General features: G+C 41.9%; 2 protein-coding genes across 2 annotated transcripts; both read right to left on the reverse strand.

Annotated features, from left to right (window-relative positions):
- Positions 1-2,239: 2,239 nt before the first annotated feature.
- trim45 (tripartite motif containing 45) lies at positions 2,240-11,452 on the reverse strand. The gene is made up of 8 exons (XM_031873929.1): positions 10,925-11,452; positions 10,048-10,336; positions 9,062-9,207; positions 8,310-8,626; positions 5,625-5,754; positions 4,795-4,909; positions 4,443-4,569; positions 2,240-3,676 (listed from the first exon to the last, which is right to left on the reverse strand). The coding sequence occupies exons 1-8, from the start codon at positions 11,395-11,397 to the stop codon at positions 3,522-3,524; spliced, it is 1,752 nt and encodes a 583-aa protein (XP_031729789.1). The 5' UTR covers positions 11,398-11,452; the 3' UTR covers positions 2,240-3,521.
- Positions 11,453-12,133: 681 nt separating this feature from the next.
- Positions 12,134-16,188, reverse strand: vtcn1 (V-set domain containing T cell activation inhibitor 1). Its single transcript, XM_031874011.1, has 5 exons — positions 16,061-16,188; positions 15,119-15,183; positions 13,625-13,984; positions 12,980-13,231; positions 12,134-12,504 (listed from the first exon to the last, which is right to left on the reverse strand). The coding sequence occupies exons 1-5, from the start codon at positions 16,090-16,092 to the stop codon at positions 12,395-12,397; spliced, it is 819 nt and encodes a 272-aa protein (XP_031729871.1). The 5' UTR covers positions 16,093-16,188; the 3' UTR covers positions 12,134-12,394.
- Between the last annotated feature and the right edge of the window lie 4,744 nt (positions 16,189-20,932).

Here is a 20,932-nt window from a genome sequence, read left to right on the forward strand (position 1 = left end):
ACAGCGTTAGATAAACATTCACCAGCTGACAATCTGCAATCAGTGCCGTCATCAACAAGTTAAAGGTACACCTGGACCTTTTTTTGTCAACAAACATAGAGCAAAACACACAGGATGGACGAGAAGCGAAGACGTGTCACACCTCAGTTCCTTTAATCGTAAATTAATTGTTTTATAAATTGGCCCACAAAAATCCAAACTCTGTGTAAAAATGTAGGGATTATGGGATTACATTGGTAGTAGTGATGGCCAGTGATGTTTCAAATATCAGACCGCTCGCTGCGCAAACAAAAGTCGTAACAAACTTATAGATATGAGTGAAGTTTCACCAACTAGAATGGCAATTTCACGCCTAAAATGTGTCCAGAAACAGATTTTGGAGGACTGTTGAGGTGAAATAACAATACATGAAAATGTATCAGCATATTTCCCCTGTTTGCCACTCGAGGGACAGGAGATGCATCGTGTGCATGGGATTGTGGGTGTTTTAGGAAGGTGGGTGATACAAACAGGCATCCTACAAAATCCCATGAACGAAGGACTCAGTCCTTGGTAGACTTCAAAGGATCCTGGACATTTGGAACAATCCTTCCTTCGGGATTCGATTTGGACGTTGAAGGATCCTTCCTTGACTTTGATAAATACCAGTCATTTTTAACAGTTGTTCCGTACTTTTGCACACTTAAAAATAGACTAAAGTAAAGTCGCGGTTATGCCCCGTGCGCACAAAGTATTTCCTGTCCCCGAACTGGAAACGGGAAATATGCCGGTAAACTTTCAGTTACTTCACCTCAGCAGTCAGACAAAATGTGTTTCTAAACAAATTTTAAGCGACAAAATTGCCATTCGAGTTGCTGCAACACATCTGATAGTTTTAGCTAATTGTGGTGGGTTGTGTTCATTCAATCAAACATTTCAGGTTATTGCAGACGCACCTGATTAAGATCCTTTTATACTGATAAAATGTCATTTCCTTTTGGTTGCCTGTTTGCATAACTTTCTATAACTCAGGCAAAAACAATAACATCAAAGGCAGCAAATGTAAAAGATCAAACCAAACCAAAGATGCCTGTGAGATAATGTTGTGTCACTATCGTTGGCTCTCCAGTGGAGAGCTCAGTGGGTGAAGCAGGTTTATGAGGTCTGGCGTCAGTCCTTCTCTCTGTGGTTCACCGCCACCGCTGTGAGCATCCTGCCATTTGTAGTGCACACTGTCATTGTTCAATTTGGTGTGTGTGTGTGTGTAGCAGGCTTAGTTCCTACTGGATTGACTTCACTGATAGAAGGGAGGGAGAAATCAATACTAAAGGCATGTTTTAAACCACTCCATCTTTAACCCCCGTCTGCCCTCATGTAACTGAAGTGTGTGTGTGTGTGTGATGAAGCAGTGCCACCGCTGATGATGTAACTTCCTCTGCGATGGTTTGTTTTAGTGGAACAGGTCCCCATTCATCAAACATTCATACTGAGAGAGTCAATCTTGAGCCGCTTAAGACGGGTTTTTTTCATGATGATGCAGAATTCATCACGAGGCTGTTCGCTGTGAGAACGACGGCTTATTGAGAACGCTGATTATGAATGATTTGTAGGAACAAGCGCGGAGAAGTTCACAGGCAGAGAGGGACATGATGGTTGAATATATAAAAATAAAGAGTAGCTCTCTGCTGCCACCCGGTGGTTTATAGACGGAATGTCACGCTCAACATACTGTAACAAGCTTTCTGTCATGTTTTCTGCAAATCACTGAATGAGTTACATGATTAAATTAAACTTTCTATATTTACATGTTGTTCTCATGTTGTTGTTATCAAGAGATGGCTACTTCTGGATTATCTCACTGTTAAAAGAAAACCTAACAAACTATCTATTTGCATATCAATAACTTCTCATGCTTTCACGTTGAAAGAAGATAAAAAAAACTGAGAAAAGTAACAATGAATTACTTTAAAAAAACAAAACTTTGCCAAAAACATCTTTTTACAAACTCTCACACAACTCGTGCAGAATGATCCGAGCCTCATTTATCCAGCCGTACGCTCACAACCTCACAGACTTGGATTAAGTTGTATGAAAGCTTGTGAACAGATGTTTTGATATAGTTTGCCGTTATTAAACGCAGCTTTCGTCTACCTCCATTCATTAAGACATGTCTTTGTTTTTTAATTCGTTGTTCACCGTGGGGGCATGAGAGAAAAACAAAAGTTCAAGGTGACAGGGTGAGATATCGATATGCAAATAGTCCTTTTGTTGGGTGAAGCGTTCCTTTAGTACAGTTCCATAAAGACAAGAGGCAAGGTAATGTGTGTATAAAGTGTGTTTATTTTGATTGTACAGCCTTAAACGTCTCAGTAGAAAGTAGTGAAGCAGACCAAAGCACCACTAAGATGAATGTACGTGAACAGCAGCAGCAGCATATCGACTCTTTAATCTTGGATCGATGTCGGACCTCAAATCAAAAAGAGAAGTCCTCCTCGAGTATTTGCATCCGTCTATTTTACCTTTCATCAGCAGTGTAGACATGACACTGAAGACGAGTGTTATTCAGAACACAGAAAATACCCATTCGGTGGCTCATTGTGTTTTCAGTGGAGAGGAGCAGCTTTGTATTCAAAGAGGAGGCTGACTGCACCTTCCAGGTAGAAGCCTCCTCACCAGCTCAAGTAAAGGCAGCGCTCTGCGCTCCTCTACAGCACCTTCTCCTCATTAGCAACATGAATCAGTGCTCCTGATTGATATGTGAGCTCTGTATGCACACGGGGCAAAAGCTCTGAGCAGTGGTTTGTATTATAAAGAGTTTACAGGCAGAGTGGATTCAGAGTATTATTGTTACAAAAACTTAAGTTCTTACAATAATAGTACAGGTAACAGTATTTAAGTGTGTACAAACACACACAAAATGATGAAGTAAATGTATTAAGATATGTATATATGATTAATGATAATGTCAATGCACATCCCTTCTTTATAACAGTGGTCAGTGTGGATTATTAACAATAACTGTTTATATATTTCAGCATTATTGGTTTTTAGGCACTACATTACAAAAGATATTTTCCTTGACTGAAAGATATAAAAATACAAAAGTACCACAGTTTGGTGATTCTAAATGTTTCTATTTAAATGAGTTTTACATTATTTGATATAAAACACTGAGTTCAGCACCTTTTTGAAATCGACAGCAGCTTCAAGGGTTAAAAATCAGCTTTAGAGGAGACGATATTAAGAAAGAGATTCATCTCTTCTAGAAGAGGATGATCTGCCCTCAGCGAGGTTTCATCTACGTCTCACAGATCTTTCTTTGTTGAGAACTAATAAAGATAATGCTGGTTAAACCTTGTTTAATGTGATTCAGGAGGAGACACAAGCTGCTGTGATTGCATTTCATTGTCTTTTTCTCTATCTCGTCATCAGTTGGCCGAGCTTAGACACAAAAGTCACCTTTTGGCTGCTGCCATCCTCCTTTATGAACTCGCATCACCTGGACAGGTCTCGTCCCCTCGTCTCCTCGTCCCCTCGTCTCCTCAGAGCTCAACGGTCCGGAGGTGTCCGCGGGGAGAAACTGCAGCCAACACGCTCTGAGGCAAACACTCGGACTGCTCCGCCGTGCTGCCGCAACAAGACCAGTGCGGCTTCCCGGGGTGTCCTTTATGACCGTGACCGCAGCCTTTGAATCCTCCTGGAGACAGACAGACGGGCGGACGGACGGACGGACAGACGGGCGGAAAGACGGACAGACAGACAGACGGACGGACGGACAGGCAGGCAGACATGAGATAAGATCAACAACAACTCCAAGGTAGGAGAGTTTTGATGAGATTAAAGTTTTATCATTCAAAGTTGAGTGTCTGGTTTCATAGCAGTCACAAAGTAGCAGTGGTTAAATGTAACAAAGTATTTTTACTGAAGTACTTTACTTCAGTATTTCCACTTATATATATATATACATATATATATATATAAATAATAACAAAGCTATATATGACTTCATGTGCAGCAACATCAGTGCAGGTGTGAACAGGATGACTATTACGGTGGAATAATCGCACCCTTAAGAAGAACTGTAATTTATTTAGCTATTTCCAACCGCCCCCCCCCCACTCATCCGTCTCTTTGTGGACGTGTCGGGTTTGGGTGGAGAAGGAAATGATGTTTGTGATAATGACAGAAGAGAAAATTGTGCCTCTTTTCTCAAAATGTAGCAGATCTCGTGGCTGAGTGATTCATAAAAACAGACTGAAAAATGTGAGGCCGTTGTTTTTAGCTGTTGTTGCATCTTGAGCATCTCAGATTATTGCTTTATAACAAAACCTGTCTCTCAAAAAGAGAAGGCGTTCCAATCAAAGAACACAGATGATTGATCCTTCATCTGTCCTCTTTAAAGAACAACGTGGACTATGTTTGTTTCTGTTCACTGGGACACTCTGAAGTCCTCCTCTGTGTACCTGGCATGGTTCCTGTGCAGCCACAGCGAGCCTCTTTGGCTCCTCCGCTGGAGCAGAACGAGCAGCAGTGAAACGTCCCGCCGTGACGCCTCGACTTCCTCTTCACATGCAGAAGAAACGGAGAACCCTGCAGGACGAGACGGGACAGAGACGCTCAGTCAGCTGTCTGTCTGTCTGTCTGCCTGCCCTGAGGCCATGAACACCACGACTCAGCCCAACGTCACCTTTACCTGCTCTAACATGCCGTCTTCAGCTGCAACACGTACTTCATTTAACTATAAATAACTAATAAAAACATGAAAACAAGGTTTCCTCTGCATGCATTCCCTGCGTTCTTCTATTAGTTTGGTACCTTGACATGTTGCGCTCTGACACAGACCCACACTGAGTAAGCTCCCGTCTCTTCAGCCGTGTATGAAGCTCTGTAGGATCCATCGTTGTTATCGGCCACCGTCGTCTCCAACGAGCTGAAGGGAAGGAAAAGAAACCACCGGAGACGGATCCCAAATGGAAGAAGGTTCTACTATCAGTACGATCAATACAACATGTTTAGGTTCCTGGGTATCTGGTAATGAATGATAAATAAAACAAACAGGGATTTGTCTCTCCTCAAAGCCGCCAGACTGCAGTCAGACAACAGTAACTCAACCTCGCTGATCATTGAAACACACATTAAAACTGGACAGAAACTAAACAAAACTCATCAAAACCGTCTTTATTAGTCGTTCCACTGTTCCAACAATCACCAACTCTGGTTCGTTATATTATAGATTATATTATATTCACTCCTCAAAGCTACCAGACTCCATTTTCTCTCAGGTTCTCTTTTTGTTTGTTTATTTGTGACTGTTATTATTACAAATACTTGGATATGGATAATGTGGAGGATGAGAAAATGCAATGAATATTCAGAAACAAAAGTTAGAGTGATTTTGTGGAGGTCTTTAAAGGGTCTCTTCCAACATGAGGGACATAAATAGCACAGAGCACAGGTGTGCAGTGCTCTGTTGACCTGCTCTGAGCAGCTGGGAGGCAGACGGGGAAAAATTGATCAACCATGAAGCTAAAACTGGATTTAGTCGTTGACCAAAACCTCACTGTGCTCCCGTTGAAATGCATTCATCCGGCCTGTTAAAGAAGCTAAAATGCTGACACAGCAGGCCGGACTCTCGGACCCCTCACCAGTCTTTCTTCTCCTTGTGGACGATGCTGACCAGGACGTGCTCTCCACCTCGCTCCGCCTGCTCCCCAGCAGAGTCTCGGCACACCAGGGTGAAGTGGCCCTGCTGACCCTCCACGCCCCTCTGTAGACCTGTGACCAGGAGGGGTTAAAGGTCAGAAGGACTTAGGTCACATATTTGATGATTTTACACTTGATTTGACAAAGAAAAAAAGAAAAAGTTGCAACTCGATGACTCGTGACCTGACTTGTACTTTAGCCTCTTGACTTGAAAAGACTGGACACCTTCCACCCAAGCCCAACGAATAATAAGTATGTCACTAAAAAAAGTGTTCAATGCACTTTTTATTTACCCTTGTGTTATATATGTAGCATTATGTACAGAATTTACATTTTATTTATTTACATTTATTTCACATTTTGCTAAGCTACAGACACGCAAATGGCATACAATTTGTAAAAAAAAGAACAAGATGGCGACGACCAAAAACCAATATATCGATGAGACAAAACAAGACGGCTAAGGCTAAAAACTAATATGACGACAAACACGAGGCTTCAAAACCGAGGTCCACAAACCAATGGGTGACGTCATGGTGACTTCTTATATACAGTCTACGACAAAGACACACAAACAAAAAATCTCTTTTTACACGAGTAGAAATGCACACACTTTGCAAACACTCAAACACAAGACAGAAAGACAGTCAGGACCAGAAGGACTTGTCTCTCCAGGTTTTACGTGAGATCCCACACATGCACATATCCCATTTAAAGAGACACCGGATCACTCAGACACGCCACAAACTGGAGACGTCATTTGTCTTGTCACACACACCATCTCACCCCTCAAAACGACCCCCTACCGAGTGCTGACGTCGGCCACTTTCCCCCCTAAACACACGGGGGCTGCAGCCGGAGTCCAGTGTGACTCCGGGCACAGCTGGTGCTGCTGACCAGAGCTTTTCCCATCATTACTTAGTGTTTTGTTAACTTGTTCACGATCGCTGAGGATATTCATCAGACTCTATTAGCCGCTGGATAACTAACGATGCTGCTCTGTGTCTTCATCTGGTGTTACTCAGCGTTTCTCAGTAGCTGCAGAAGGATCTGATTGGATGCTGTTTCTGATTAAACTACTTCTGCTAATTATGTTTCTACTCCGTGTATTACAACAACAGTAATTGCATGAATATAAATATTACTCATGCTGTTACTGAAGCTATTGCTGCTGTAGCTTCTGCTGCTAACATCACCGCTGCTGCTATTGTGTCACGTGTGCAGATGTGTTTTCCTTCCTGAGATTAAGATGAGAGGATTTATAGCGATCTCATTATTGTGTTAAAAACACACCGTCACTGCTGCTGCTAATGCGTGTGAATTATCAGTGAATTAACGTGTGTTTGCTAAGCTCCCAGCAGCTGTCAGTGTTACAGACACGGCTGGTTTAAATCCACCTCTTCAAACCCTCCCATCACACAGAGAGGAGGCGGATGATCGCCAGTAAGCCTGATAGATTTCTGCTTTCTAATAGTCGACACACAAATCTGGCCTTTCTCTGCCCCCCCCCCCCCCCCACACACACACACACACACTTAAATGAAAGAGGCCACGCTGCCTGAAGAGGACATGGCTGATGAGCGTTGGTGAACTTAAAGCTGCTTCATTATAATAGTTATTATATTAATAATAATAAAGCACTGTACGTAGCAGGAGCATCATCATCTGACGGACATTGTGTCTAAACTTAAGGTTGTGTGTGCTTTTCTGTCATTCTGAAACTCTGGAGGTTGAACTACATCTTTTATCTTTAAACAAAGTCACTCCTGCCTCCTGAAGATGTCCCGCAGCCTCCGTCATGGTCACCTGGAGGTGTTTCCTTGTTTGAGAGTAAACGTCTCCTCGCTGCCTTCAGGCCTGTTGAGTCGCCTGCGCATTCCTTCAGCCCCACAGGAATTCTTTCAGTCTTTGAGCCGAAGCACCCAGGAAGGTTAACAACAGTCTTTAACTGCTCCAGAGACCTCCTCCCTCCCTCCCCCCCCCTCTCCTCTGCCTAAATAGAAAATAAATATCTAAAATAATAGGTGCTCTGGATGAATAATACACCCACAGCTTTTAAAACCAAAACATAACTCAATTGATGATACACTTATTGAAAACGTCAATACTGTAATGTTGAGGAAAAGTGACCGGATCGGCAATTATAAGGATAAAAGGAGCTCGACGAATATACTCTGAATGTCATATGGACAGGGCTTTTATTGTGAAAGGTAAGAACAGAAGGAGGGGTCTGGTCTGCTCTGCCTCTGTCTGGGTTGAAAGGAGTAATAAAGTTTGTTGAGCCTCCATGTTGTTGTTGTTTTATAAATGTAGTTTCAAACTCAAAAGTATGTCAGTGGCTCATTAGAAATTAACAATGAGCAATAACAGGCTACATAGACAGAAGTAAAGAAAAATAATTGTTGAATTTGGTATTTTTCGTTGACAGTAAAATAAATAAATAACCTTTTTTTAAATTGAAGAGAATTGAAAAGGATTATAATTACTATAATTAACCTAATTAAGATAAAATAGCTTAACAAAAATCTCTGAAATACATGATTAAAGAAAACACTTTTAGTCATGTACGAACATTAGAAGAAGCTGCTCTCTTAAAACAGAACATATTTGCATGAGGGCCGGTCTACCTCCTCCTTCCACGGTGCACTTGCTGAGGTCCACCGTCTTGGAGTTGATGGCCCCGACCAGCGGGTAGCCCTCCACCTCCCCCGCAGGCTCCCTGGCCATGAAGCTGATGCCGCCGCCATCATCGGGGGCCACGTTTGCCGGGTGGGGGTCGTAGCCGGTGTCCGCCAGGCCGGTCAGTCTCCTCAGGGTCACTCCTTTGGCGCTGAGGATCTCCGCGTCCGAGCCGCAGCTCAGCAGCCTCTCGGCAAACTCCACGCCGCCGCCGACGTCCAGCAGAGCCTGCTGCAGCTGAGCCTTCTGCAGGTGGAGCTGGTTCCTGTCGGACAAAGTAATAACAAAATAATAAAATATTAAAATAATAAAATTATGAGCAGCATCTCCCGAGAACTGGAGGAGAGATTTCTCTGCACTGTGAAGCACTGAGGCCTGTTTATATCTACCTCTCAAAACACTCGATGACTACATAAACGTGCTCATATTCCTCGATTATTCAGAAAATGACAATATTCTGAATTTGAGCAACAAATGGGCAAAAAATTGCAATATGCTGAACTTTTGTGGTTCTTTTGTGATTCTCCATCCTTCCTTTCTTTCCTGTCGAAGGTTAGGAACAGTGGTCCCACTTTGAGGTATTATTTTTAACTTACAGGAAGATTCCTTGAGATGCGTCACACTGCTCCGTACTTGCTTTAAGATAATCGTACACCACATTAACTTCCCTCATGAATATGGTATGTTGGTGGTGCCATACCTGCGTTGGACACGGAGCTCCTCCAGGCGGTGCAGCAGAGACAGGCAGTGGTTCTCCACAGCGCTGGCGTACGCTCGCGCAAACGCCCTCACCTCATTCGCTGTGGCGTCCACGCGGGCCTGCAAGGCCTCCTGGGAGACTTCCACCTGCAATAGTGGAAACAAAAGGATTTGTTTAAAAATAGTTGACACATTTTTTTTTAAATCGAGTGGGGAAAAAAACATTATTGTTACGACAGGTTTTGACTTTGTGTCTTCAAAACTTAGAGGAGGAGGTGGTTTGTGGGTTATTACGTCATGTTGAATGACAGGTTTTAAAATCCATGTGGTCTAATGAGGACATAGTGTTAAGACGGATTATGAGACAATGACGTGAAAAGGTCTCACCACCTCTCCTACATTGGAGAAAGACAGACTTTATAGTTGTTTAGCCTCTTTCTGTTGTTTTTTGTCTCTGTAGTCATGTTGTGTCTTTTTGTGTCTCTTTGAGGTATTGTTAGTCATTTTGTGTCTTTGTATTGATTTTCTGTCTCTTTGTGGTCATTTTGTGTCTCTTTGTTGTCTCTTGCTGGTTGGTATGTCTCTCTGTAGTATTTTTGTTTCTTTGTAATCATTTTGTGTCTTTGTAGTCATTTTATAGTAATTATGTCTCTTTGAAGTCGTTTTGTGTCTCTTTAAGGTTGTTTTGTGTCTCTTTGTAGTCATTTGTGTTTCTGAGGGTATTTGTGTCTCTTTGTTGTCTCTTCCTGTTGGTTCGTGTCTCTTTCAGTGATATTTTGTATGTGAAAGCCAGAAGAACCACTAACACTTTGGTCTCCTGGACCTGTTCCCGGTAGACCTGTTCAGTGATCCATCCACGGCTGTTATGAACCCTGAAGTTGTGATTAACGCTATAACCATAAAACTACATTAAGTGGAACTAAAATGAGTCGCGCAAACACACCTAAAAACAAACTTTGCTTTAAGTCTAAACAGACTCTGTTGCACCTTCTGCAGTGAGACCTTCAGGCGCTCCATGCGAGGTCTCAGGTGCACCGTGACCACCTCTCGGATGCGTTCTCCATGTCGATCGACCACGTCCCGGGTGGGGCAGCAGCCGTGGTCGCGGTGCAGCGTGGCGGCACACTCCAGGCAGACGGGCAGGTCGCAGGGCTGACAGAAGAGCCGGAGCTCCTGGCCGGGGTGCAGCGAGCAGAGGACCGGGCGGCACAGACGACCGCGAGACTTCAGCTCCTCCAGACGCTGGACGGAGTGAGACGCTGTTCGCTTCTGCCGCCTGAGGAGAGAACAGAATATAAAGGTCCAGTTCAACATCGCATCTGGTAAAAAATAAAGATGGAGATCAGACGCTTACTGCAAGAAAAGAGAAGAGAATACAATGTAAAAATAAAGAATCAGATAATATAGAACAGGACTTACCTCCGAGCTGGACAGAAGATAGCAGAGTAGAATAGAAAGGAGTAAAATAAGAGTTTAACCCTTTAGTCTGTTAGTGCGACAGCGCAAAATAAAACACATTAGAACCTGATATTGGCTGATTACAGCTTCAAAATGTGAGGATTTTAAGCTTTTCTTCCTCAAATGACACGGTATTAATTTAATTTGGGAATAGAATAGAATATAATAGAACCGACTCTACCTGTGCGCCTGGCAGCTGAATAGAATAGAACAGAATAGAATAGAATAGAAGAGACTCTACCTGTGCACCTGGAAGCTGAAATGAATAGAATAGAATAGAATAGAATAGAAGAGACTCTACCTGTGTGCCTGGAAGCTGAAATGAATAGAATAGAATAGAAGAGACTCTACCTGTGTGCCTGGAAGCTGAAATGAATAGAATAGAATAGAATAGAAGAGACTCTACCTGTGTGCCTGGCAGCAGAACGCGCACAGGTTGACGCAGCACACGTCGCAGCGGCTCTCGGCGCCTACTTCGCCGCACAGGTCGCATCCCAGCGGACCGTCCGTCGCCAGGGTCTCCAGGAACACCTCGTCCAGCGCCAGGTGGTCGGTGCTCAGCCCTCCCGGTCCCGAGGGAGGGATGTCCACCTCGGAGTCGCAGTCGGGGCAGAGCACCGTGACGGTGACGGCGGGTCGGTCCCCCTGCGCCGCCTCGCTCTTGCCGTTTTCCGGACAGTTGCGCGAGGACAACGAGAACGGCTCCAGCTGGCCGATGCAGTCGGAGCAGAAGGTGTGCAGACAGGGGAGGATCTTAGGGTCCCGGTACAAGCGTTTACACCCGTTACACACCGCTCTCGGGTTCACCAGGACTCCGTTTTGCGGCTCCGAGCTTAACTTCGACTCCTCCGCGTTTTCTCTCCGTTCAGACTGAGACATCGTCTGTTTTTGGAGACTTCTGGTGCCACAAACACACCGGTGAGACCCACCGTGAGACCCACCAACCCGTCAGGACCGAAAGAAAACTTCCATCTGCACAACACATGGAACTACACCAGCAGCTTTCTACACTGTGACTACAAACACTCTTTAATTACACCGTAGCGCCTCAAATCCCACCGGAAAGTCCCACTTTTCCTCGGGAGAAGTTGACTGCGGTCACGGTTCCCTGGGACATTTGACACCTCACTCACTACTAGACCAATAGGAAGCCTCTCTGGACTTATCAGGGGGTGGTCCAAAGACTTTCCAGGACTCGTCAGTACCAGTCTGGGACTCTGAGTGTCCCCATCTACTGGCTGGACAGAGCAACATGTTTTCAACATGATGGATGGACAGATTCTATAGTTCATTGTCTTTTTGTTTGCAAGAAATAAAACTGATATTCTGATAAATCTGATATTTATAGATATTTATACTTTGTCCTATAATTTTTTGAAAAAGAAAAACATGCACACCTGCACCTTATTTCTCATGAGTATTATTTATATATGAATATATTAATTGTTGTGTATATGTTTTTTAAAGCTGCGTTTTGTCCTTTGACATCACAAACTTTGAAACAAATCCACCCACTTCAGAACAATGCATTTATTAATTAACTCAGTAATACAAAAACATTATAGGATATATCACAAGATCATTGTATACGCTGAAATTTAATATATTGTTTCAATTTTGTATTATATTATTTTTCTGCAGTTTCTCCACATCCTATTTTATGTAGTACAGACAGTATACATATGAATTATATTAAAAACTAAATCTAGATGGCGCTTTAACTTCAAACTTAGCACATACACCTGAGAAAGTAAAAAACAAATGTTGATTCTGTTAAAACTTCTGTTACACTGTAACAACGCCCTCTGTAATAAATTAAGCATTCTGTGTGTGTGTGTGTGTGTGCGTGTGTGTGTGTGTGTGTGTGTGCGTGTAGTTAGGTGAGGTAATAGATGCAGAGGACACTGGTCGTAATGCTCAGGTGTGTTGATGTCATCAGGGAGGATGCAGCACTGAAGGTGAAGTATGTGTTCTCTGTAACAGGATCTGCAAAATAAGAGAGGAGATTCAAATTATTGTATTTTTATATGTATTTAATTTGATCTCATTTAAGCTTTTGTCATTCTTTTTATTTTGAGTTGACCTTCTAATCAAAATTAAAGCCCGCCCTAAAGCATCCCCTGCTTTATGGTCTGTGTGACTCTAAATGGACCATAAGTTACTAAATGAACATCATGCTGTATTGAAGAAGACTTGAAACTAGAGATTGAGACCATAAACTCATGTTTACAATGTTTACTGAGGTAATAAATCAAGAGAGAAGTAGAGTCATTTTCTCATAGACTTCTATACAACCAGAGGAGTCGCCCCCTGGTGGACACTAGAGAGAATGCAGCTTTAAGACACTTCTCGTTGTGGCCTCATTTAACCAACAATCAACACGCTAATTCATGACACATCAACTTAAGAGATTCTGACATTCAGATATCCTTGTAAAAACATTCATATTGCAGAAGATTACCTGTTACGGTTGCTTTAGAGACGGCCGTCACCAGATCATTTTCAGTCCTGCAGCTGTATGTTTCGCTGATGTTGACTGGCTGCAGCGAGCTGACAACCCTGAATATGCCCACAGAGTTCTCAGCGAAGCTCGTGCTTCCATTCAGGACGTTCCCGTCAAAGTCCGACCATGTCACGTTTGGTTTGGGGAACCACCGGGGAGCCTCAGCAGTCAGGGCGCTGCTGGTGAATTTAAATGTGGGGGCCGAAAAGGCTGAGAGAATAAAAGCATGAATCTGACTTTTCAAATGGTCATAAAACATCCAGAAAAAAAGAAAATAAATAAAGTGTAATTAAGGGTATAACAATACAGTTACAGAGAATAGAGAGGGAAGAACTTAGTTGACTATAATGTTTTCTTTAACCCCCTATTTAGCATTAATAAGCAGTACATAAACATTTAAAAACACACTAAAATGCAGTTGTACACAGATCTAAGGACATTCTAAGTGTTTATTAATGAGTAACATGTCTTCATAGGAGAAGTCATACTTACTGTGTCCTTATATCTGCTTACATATCACATGTTTACATACTGCACATTTTCTCTGAGAGATTCACTGTCAAAGCAAACACACAGTGAAACTGGAAAGGTGAGTCATCCTACCTGCAGTTTTGAGGTGAATCTTGACCTTCCCACCACCACCAGAGGAGCTGATGGTGCAGGTGTACTCCCCCCCGTCGCTCCGTCCCACGCTCCTCAGCAGCAGAGAGGCGTTACCCGCCACCAAATCGCCGGGGAAGAGCTGGGTTCTCCCTTTGAACTGCGGGTCCTGGTCGCCGAGAGACGGCGCTCCGTTCTGATACCGGTAAACGGGCCCCGTCAGCCCCGTCCTCTGCCAGGTGACCGACACTTCTGTGACTCTGGCCGGTTGAGTCTGTGCGTTCAGATAGCAGCTGAGAAGCTCGTCGTTGCCGAGGTTGGCAGTGGGCGCCATGTTGTTGCTCATCACCTCGGACAATTGTCCTGTGGGACCAGGACCCAATCACAAACTCATGTTGGAGAATATATTATCAGCTTTGACAGAGTCTCACTTCTTATTGAAAATGTAAGATTTATTTTAAAGGAGCAGTGCGTGATATTTAGTGCCATCTAGTGGTGAGGTGGCAGCTTGCAACTAAACGAAATACCCCTCCACTCACCCCTGCCTTTCAAAGCAAACTAGGGTGGCATTCAGGTACAGACGGGTATGTTTAGGATTTTATTACTATTAGCAGCTACTCTGTTCTTCTTCATAACTAAATAATTGCTTTCAAAAAGTACAATTTAAAACAGGATCATAATTAATCAATATTTTAGATATAACTAAATATATTTTTCTAGAGCAGCAGTAATGTTTACAATACCAAAGACACTAAGTTAAATCATTAATATCTCATTGGAAACAAATGTAAAATGTCAATGAAATGAATAATATTCCTGAGGGACGTTTATGAAGAATAAAGAAACATCAGTCAGTATCAGTCATTCCCTCTGCCCTCCTTGCATACTTAATGAACTTAAGCACTTTTGTAGTTATTTTAACCAAAACAGCGATCCTTTCCGAAACCTAACTAATACGTTTTGTTACCTAAACCTAACTAAATATTTGACCATCTTTTGCTGAACCTAGAAACATGGCGGACGCCGTGAAGAGGACCCACTCCCTATGTAGATATAAATGGCTCTTTCTCAGTGGCGGGCCGTGCATTTTATATCCTTTAAGAAAACACGGCTTCTTCATTCCCCTTATTAGTAGATATGATTGATAGCCTGATAATTGATTACATGATTAGTAACCTCACCCTCCTCGGAAGCCTGAACTCAACCACATCTGTGGTCAAACCATTAAATAAACAGGAACAAGACGTGTGCAGGTTTCTTTTCATCTTTCAATGGATGCCTCCGCACAAATTGAATTATCTTAGAAGGAAATTCAACAGTACATTCTAATACACATAGACACACATCACACATAAAGCTACACACACACACACACACACACACAACCACGAGAATTAACTGCGTGAGCTGAACACACACCATGTGTCCCCTCAGGCCCGACAGAACCTGGCATCACGAACGCTGACAGGATCTCACGAGGAATCCGAATGTTCTTACCTGACAAGGCCAAGGCTAAGAGGAGGATGATGGCCGTCCCGAATATGACGATGAGGATTATCATGCTGCACGCAAAGAGACAAACAAACACGGGAAAGTGTCAGGGAACAGACGAGCGGCTAAAATCAACTTGCAGATCAACTTCACAGCAACCAAAACAAGAAGCTTTGACTGCTGTGGACATCTGCAGACATCCACTGGTGAAAGAAGTGTGTTTGCACATAATTTACTTAAGTATCAATACAACAATAAAAGTACTCTTTTAGAGGTATAGGTTTTGCATTAAACACTTTACTTAAGTAAAAGTACGGACGTATTATGAGCAAAACTTACTTAAAGCACCAAGCGTTCTGCAGAAAAACCACCGATGACTGAATATGTTATTACATTATTATTAGATTGTCATATAAAGTTTGGTAGAGTAGTCCTGTGGTTCCCAACCTGAGGGATGGCACCCCTGCAAGGGATCACATAACAAATCAGTGGGGTCACGAAACCATTAACGGGAGCGGACAATTAAATATGTTTGACATTTTTGCCTTTTTTTTGTGAAATATTGGATAATTTCACCTCTTTGGGCCTTGAACTGTCGTTTAAATTAAACTGATTTATAAGTCAAATGTCACTTTGTTGAAACAGCCAACAAATAGACAATAAGACAAGGGGCTCCTACGAGACATCGCTGGTTTAATAATTAACTATACATTGTATTTTTATAATCTGAAAAGAAACCAGTATCTATAGCTCTTCAAAAGAAAGTGGAGTAAAAAGTACAACATTGTCCTAAGTATAAAGTAGCATAATATTCAAGAAAAGTATCTAAAAATACCACTTTTCCACAGTACTGACAGTACTTAGTTACTTCCCACCACTGCTGAGACCTCAACGTTTTCAGCATTGAACCGCCATCAGTAGACAAACATTCAAACCTCGTGGCCTCACCTGCAGAAGACGATCTGCCCGATGGTCGCCATGTCTGCTGACGGAATCCTCTGGAGAAGAACAGACGATTCGATCCAGGCTGAGGTGAAAGGTCCAGTCACACCATTCCTCCAGAGATCATCCGAACTCTCACGCTCTACCTTCTTCTGCTCCCACAGAAGGACTGCGTGCTGTTTGGCCTCCCTCACAGCACTTTAAACACCACACCATGAGTAAATATTACCTTTAAGGCGTGTGCTTCATACTCGTGTCGTCATTTATCTTATCAAAATAAAGGTGAACGCTACTAATTAACAAGATTAATTGACTCCAATTCAGCAGCTTGTTCCCAGAGTGACGTTTTTTTAAATTTTTATATACTGTAAAAAGGTTATAGGTTATTATATACTGTAGTATTAGCTACCATTTTGTGAAGATAGTCAGTGTATACATAATATTAAAAGAACGACAAGTACTGTGAGTTGCCTCCAACAATTTACCCAGGGTGGAGTACGTTTTAATGTGTAATGTTGGAAAAGAAAAGAGAAATGAAACAAGCGCCATCAGCCTGAGAAAGCGTTGTGAAGAAGGGACAGAAACCCTCAATTACCACTGAAAAATGTTCCCAACCATCAAGTGTGCATCTCTGATGTAATATGTGCAAAAGCACATTAATTTCATGAACCTGAAACAGACACAAAGTTCATTTCCCGTAAAGCCGCTGCCTTTACAGGAGTAGACTGTGACATTTAGCAACGCTCAAGTCTTCAAATCAATCACTTTCTGACAAACGTCTATTTGGACTCGAGGATGAACTGAGAATTTGGTGGCATATTTTTGCCATAACTCAAGCTAATATGAAGTGATGACATTACGTCTGTCCCCTTTAAGTCGATTAGTTGACTAATCGATCATTTAAAGATTTCTTTACATAAATAGTCTTTTTTAAATCCTTTTTTAAGCTGAATTACTGATCTCAGGTACACACAAGATAACAGGTGATAAATGTGATGTATACAAAACTGCAAATGCGTACATAGATATTGTTGGCTAAAGAGTATTTTGTTTCAAGAGCTGGAAATACGATCAGTGGTGGACTGTGGCTGTCTGAGAATAAAAAGGGCACCAGCCACAGAACGTTTCCTTTCTTTCTTTTCAAACAGGGCAGCCTTGATGGCATTGCATCTCGTCTTATACATTGTAAGGCCACTTTAAAGGGCACCTTTAGGGCACTTTTTCATGTTTTCTCCACTGGAAGGGCAACCCAGAATGCACTTCATCATCCAATATCTATCAAAGGGCCACTTTTACAGTGTTTCTTTTTCTATATTTCACAGCAGGAGCTGCAGCATGATCTGGTCTTTACAGACGTACTTGTCACACTTGATGCAGGTGGTGGCAGGTTAACTTTTACCCATGCTGCTTGATTTCTTTGAACCTTTTTGACCCCCAAATACAAAATAGAACCGTGAAAAGTTTCAGTCATCAAAATCTGTTTTTTTTTATATAAAAATCCGCCTGAGTTATTTGAGAAGTGAAAGCGGACCGTACCATCATTATGAAAGTGCTGAAGGGTGGCACGCTGTGCTTGATCCCTGCCTCGTCCAGATGTTAAAAAGGACATTTGACGCAGAAGATTTTTCATTTGTTCATCTGGTTGACACCTTTTCACTCAGTCGGTGGAAGAGCGAGCATCACCTCTTTGAACGAAATCATCGGAGAATATAAGAAGATACTTCAACTGGAGCAGCTGTTTTTATTTTTCCAGCCAGCATGCCTCCCCATCATAATTTCTCTCAAAGACTCTTTGAACTAATAACTAACGCTGTGAGTTCGCTCCTGCTGATAATCCTCATCTACATCCTGCAGTACATATTTGACATGGATTTTCATTGCTCGTGCACATCAGTTGCAATTATCCATAGAAATGGTGTTCTGTACATGTTGATCCCTCCACTGATCCTCACCTGGGTTACCACCGCCATTGAGTCTTTACGCACTCGGAGGATTAGTTCCAGATGGCAAAGACTTTGTCAAACCAACGTCTGTTGCTTTTTGGGCAAGTTGGTGATCAGCTATGTCATTCTGACAGCTGTATGGATAGTCACTGTTTTGATTGACGGAGATTGGTTCTTTTGCCTGATGACAAACCGAAAGTCTTCTCAGACGGGAATTCCTTGCAAAAAAGAGCTGAGCGACGAGGAGAACCTCGTTAAAGCCTCTTATATGTCAGAATCACTTGTAAGTATCAACACTCAGCAATCAAATATGCTAAATGAAACCAAAACAATTCTATTTCCTTGAATTGTTTTAAAAAATCTTTGTTAAAGTTGACCCTTTTTTTCTATTTTCCAGGAATGCGGCTTTTATTTAATCGTTTTTGTTGTTGTTGTTTGGATTATTTATGAATTCTGTCGTGGAGGAAAGAAGTACTCGTGCCAATGGAAGCAGTGGCGCCTTCCTCACTACAGAGTGGTTTATGACGACCTTCTGGCAGAGCATGTGCGTTGCCATTTGCACGACGAGCTAGCAGAGCTAGCGAAAGAGAGAGCCAAGGCGATCTGCGAGCCCCTCCTCTGGGCCATCAGGGATCACGAGCAGTCGTTTCAAAATACAAGTGGTGGTGGCGACAGGGTTGACAACAATATTCAGGAAGTTTGGCGACAAATTTCTGACTCGGGTTTCTACTTGAGGTTATCTGAGCGACAAGTGGATTCACAAGCAGGAGCAAAGATGGATGGGATGGACTCTGCTGAGCAAGAGGTGTCATATATATATATATATATATATATATATATATATATATATATATATATATATTAGTAAAACACTGACAGGGAACATTTTACTGCAAAATGAATAATGAGCACATTTTGCTGATAATACTAAAGATATTAAATACTTTTACTTCACTAAGGTTTTGAATGCAGGACATTTTCTTGTTGCGGAGTATTTGCAAAGAAAGTGTGATATTAGTACTTTTACTTCAGTGAAGGATGTGAATACTTCCTCCACCACTCTTTATCTGACAGACATCAGTAAACGCTCATCAGTGTTTCATCATCGCCTCAACACAACCAGCGCTAAACGCTACATCACGGAAACGACAGAGAGAGATTGTGTGGATTCAACATGATGTGTAAACTGTATTTACATTCTGTGTTTATGTTTAGCAAGGCCAGTTCATTGGTACGGGGGGGGTTTGGGAAGAATGGATGTTGTGTCTCACCACGAGTCACATAGATAACAGTTACTGAGCCAGCCGTTAGGTAAAGTCAAAGAAGCGGCTCATCAACGCCAAAAAAAAACACATTTGGCGAGCCAGCCAGGAGGAGGACTCCACGGGGACCATGCCCGAGCGGGGCGACCTTTGCTCTCTCACAGACTGAACATGCCATGAGCTCAACATGAAGGTAAAGCAAACTTTCTGCATTGGTGGTGTCGGTCTGTGAGGAGGAAAGGACGGTTGCGAGGGTGTGGAATGTTCCCCGGGACATCCTAAAACCATAAGATAGGAACTTGCAGTGGCGGCTGGTGGAACATGTTCTAGGTGGGGCTGTGTGCCACATCCAATCAATTTCAGCAAACATCCCAGAATGATTTAATGTGAAAAAATGAAGGTATCAAACACGCATTAATACTTTGCAGTTAAATATTTTTATATTTTATATTTTATATTTATATAATATTTTTCTTTATTCCAACATGAAAACAAGCAGTAAATAACACTTTGATAAACACGTCAGGACATCTTATTTTAGTCACCCTCACAGGTAATTCAGTATAATATAATAATATATAAATCATACAATAATATTCACTATAATATAAAACACACACACACACACATATATATAATTATTTATTTATAACTATATATCATTTCTCAGCAGGTGCTTCATGTCTCTCACTCCCTAACTGTCCGTGCTGGATCTGTCCCCGCTTTAAGAAGCTAAATAAGTTATTAGCATGACGTCATCCAGCTAGCCAAACCTGTCTGGTGATGTATTAAGTCTTAAGCAGTATATTGTTGATAAGTTTTAAAGTTAAAATAAAAAAATAACGAGAAGATTATTAAGTCTTAATTTTTGCACGAATATTAAGGCAGTTTTTCACAGATCCAATGCAGAGAGCGATCACACCCCAGATCATTCCAGTTTCTTTCTGCTTTCTGGCCAACTACAATTTCAGCACAGTCCTCTTCACCCCACCATGGATTTCTTCCACCGTTATCAGGTGGAACTTCCCAGTACCTAGGACGTAATTAAGCTGGTCAACTTTCATAGGGACCAAAAAAAACATTTAATCCAGTCAATAAAAAATGTGGATTTATATTTTCCAAATAAATGAGTTGAATTCTCCTTGTAGTGCAGCAACATTTGCAAAAAAAAAATTTCAGTTAAGTCTGATTTTGGAAATAATTTATGAGAGTTTTACTAATAATGATAATAATAATAGGTGCAGCAATAGTTGTATGAACATTGTTGTGTGTCTTACGCTTCCGTCAGTGGAGTTCCATCAACCCATCTTCAGGTGCCCTCCTCGTCTCTGTCACTCAAACCAATCCAAGTGCGATCAGTGACGATGCTTGAGATGAATTTCTGTTCAAGATAAAAAGGACAGAAAGTCTGTATTTATATTTCATTTTAAAACATATTATTAATGCAGTTTACAGGGATTCATTTGAACAATCTGATAAGAATTCACTTAATAATCGCACTGCCACGAAAAGATGTGATATTATCTGTATCAACTAATATGCAGTTTACAAACAGAGCTACAATTCATGAGGAAAGATGGAAAGAAATGAATACTCATGAAATAAAAAGTAAAAAAGATAAAAAAGAACATGAATTATAAATGAAAAAACTCACCTCGTTGCGTAATGAAGAG

This window comes from Anarrhichthys ocellatus, unplaced genomic scaffold (assembly GCF_004355925.1).
Source record: "Anarrhichthys ocellatus isolate YVR2014 unplaced genomic scaffold, GSC_Weel_1.0 scaffold77, whole genome shotgun sequence".
In the NCBI taxonomy this organism is placed as follows: Eukaryota; Metazoa; Chordata; class Actinopteri; order Perciformes; family Anarhichadidae; genus Anarrhichthys; species Anarrhichthys ocellatus.

What these genes read in the sequence shown, in the direction of transcription:
- trim45 (XM_031873929.1), bottom strand. Translation starts at nt 11,397, where the DNA reads ATGTCTCAGTCTGAACGGAGAGAAAACGCGGAGGAGTCGAAGTTAAGC. An exon ending in TTCTGCTGCCAGGCACACAG is followed by an intron (nt 10,337 to 10,924) that starts GTAGAGTCTCTT and finishes TTCTCTCCTCAG; the next exon opens with GCGGCAGAAGCGAACAGCGT. An exon ending in GTGCACCGTGGAAGGAGGAG is followed by an intron (nt 5,755 to 8,309) that starts GTAGACCGGCCC and finishes TCCTGGTCACAG; the next exon opens with GTCTACAGAGGGGCGTGGAG.
- vtcn1 (XM_031874011.1), bottom strand. Translation starts at nt 16,092, where the DNA reads ATGGCGACCATCGGGCAGATCGTCTTCTGCAG. An exon ending in GGGCAGATCGTCTTCTGCAG is followed by an intron (nt 15,184 to 16,060) that starts GTGAGGCCACGA and finishes CTTTGCGTGCAG; the next exon opens with CATGATAATCCTCATCGTCA. An exon ending in GATTCACCTCAAAACTGCAG is followed by an intron (nt 13,232 to 13,624) that starts GTAGGATGACTC and finishes TTATTCTCTCAG; the next exon opens with CCTTTTCGGCCCCCACATTT.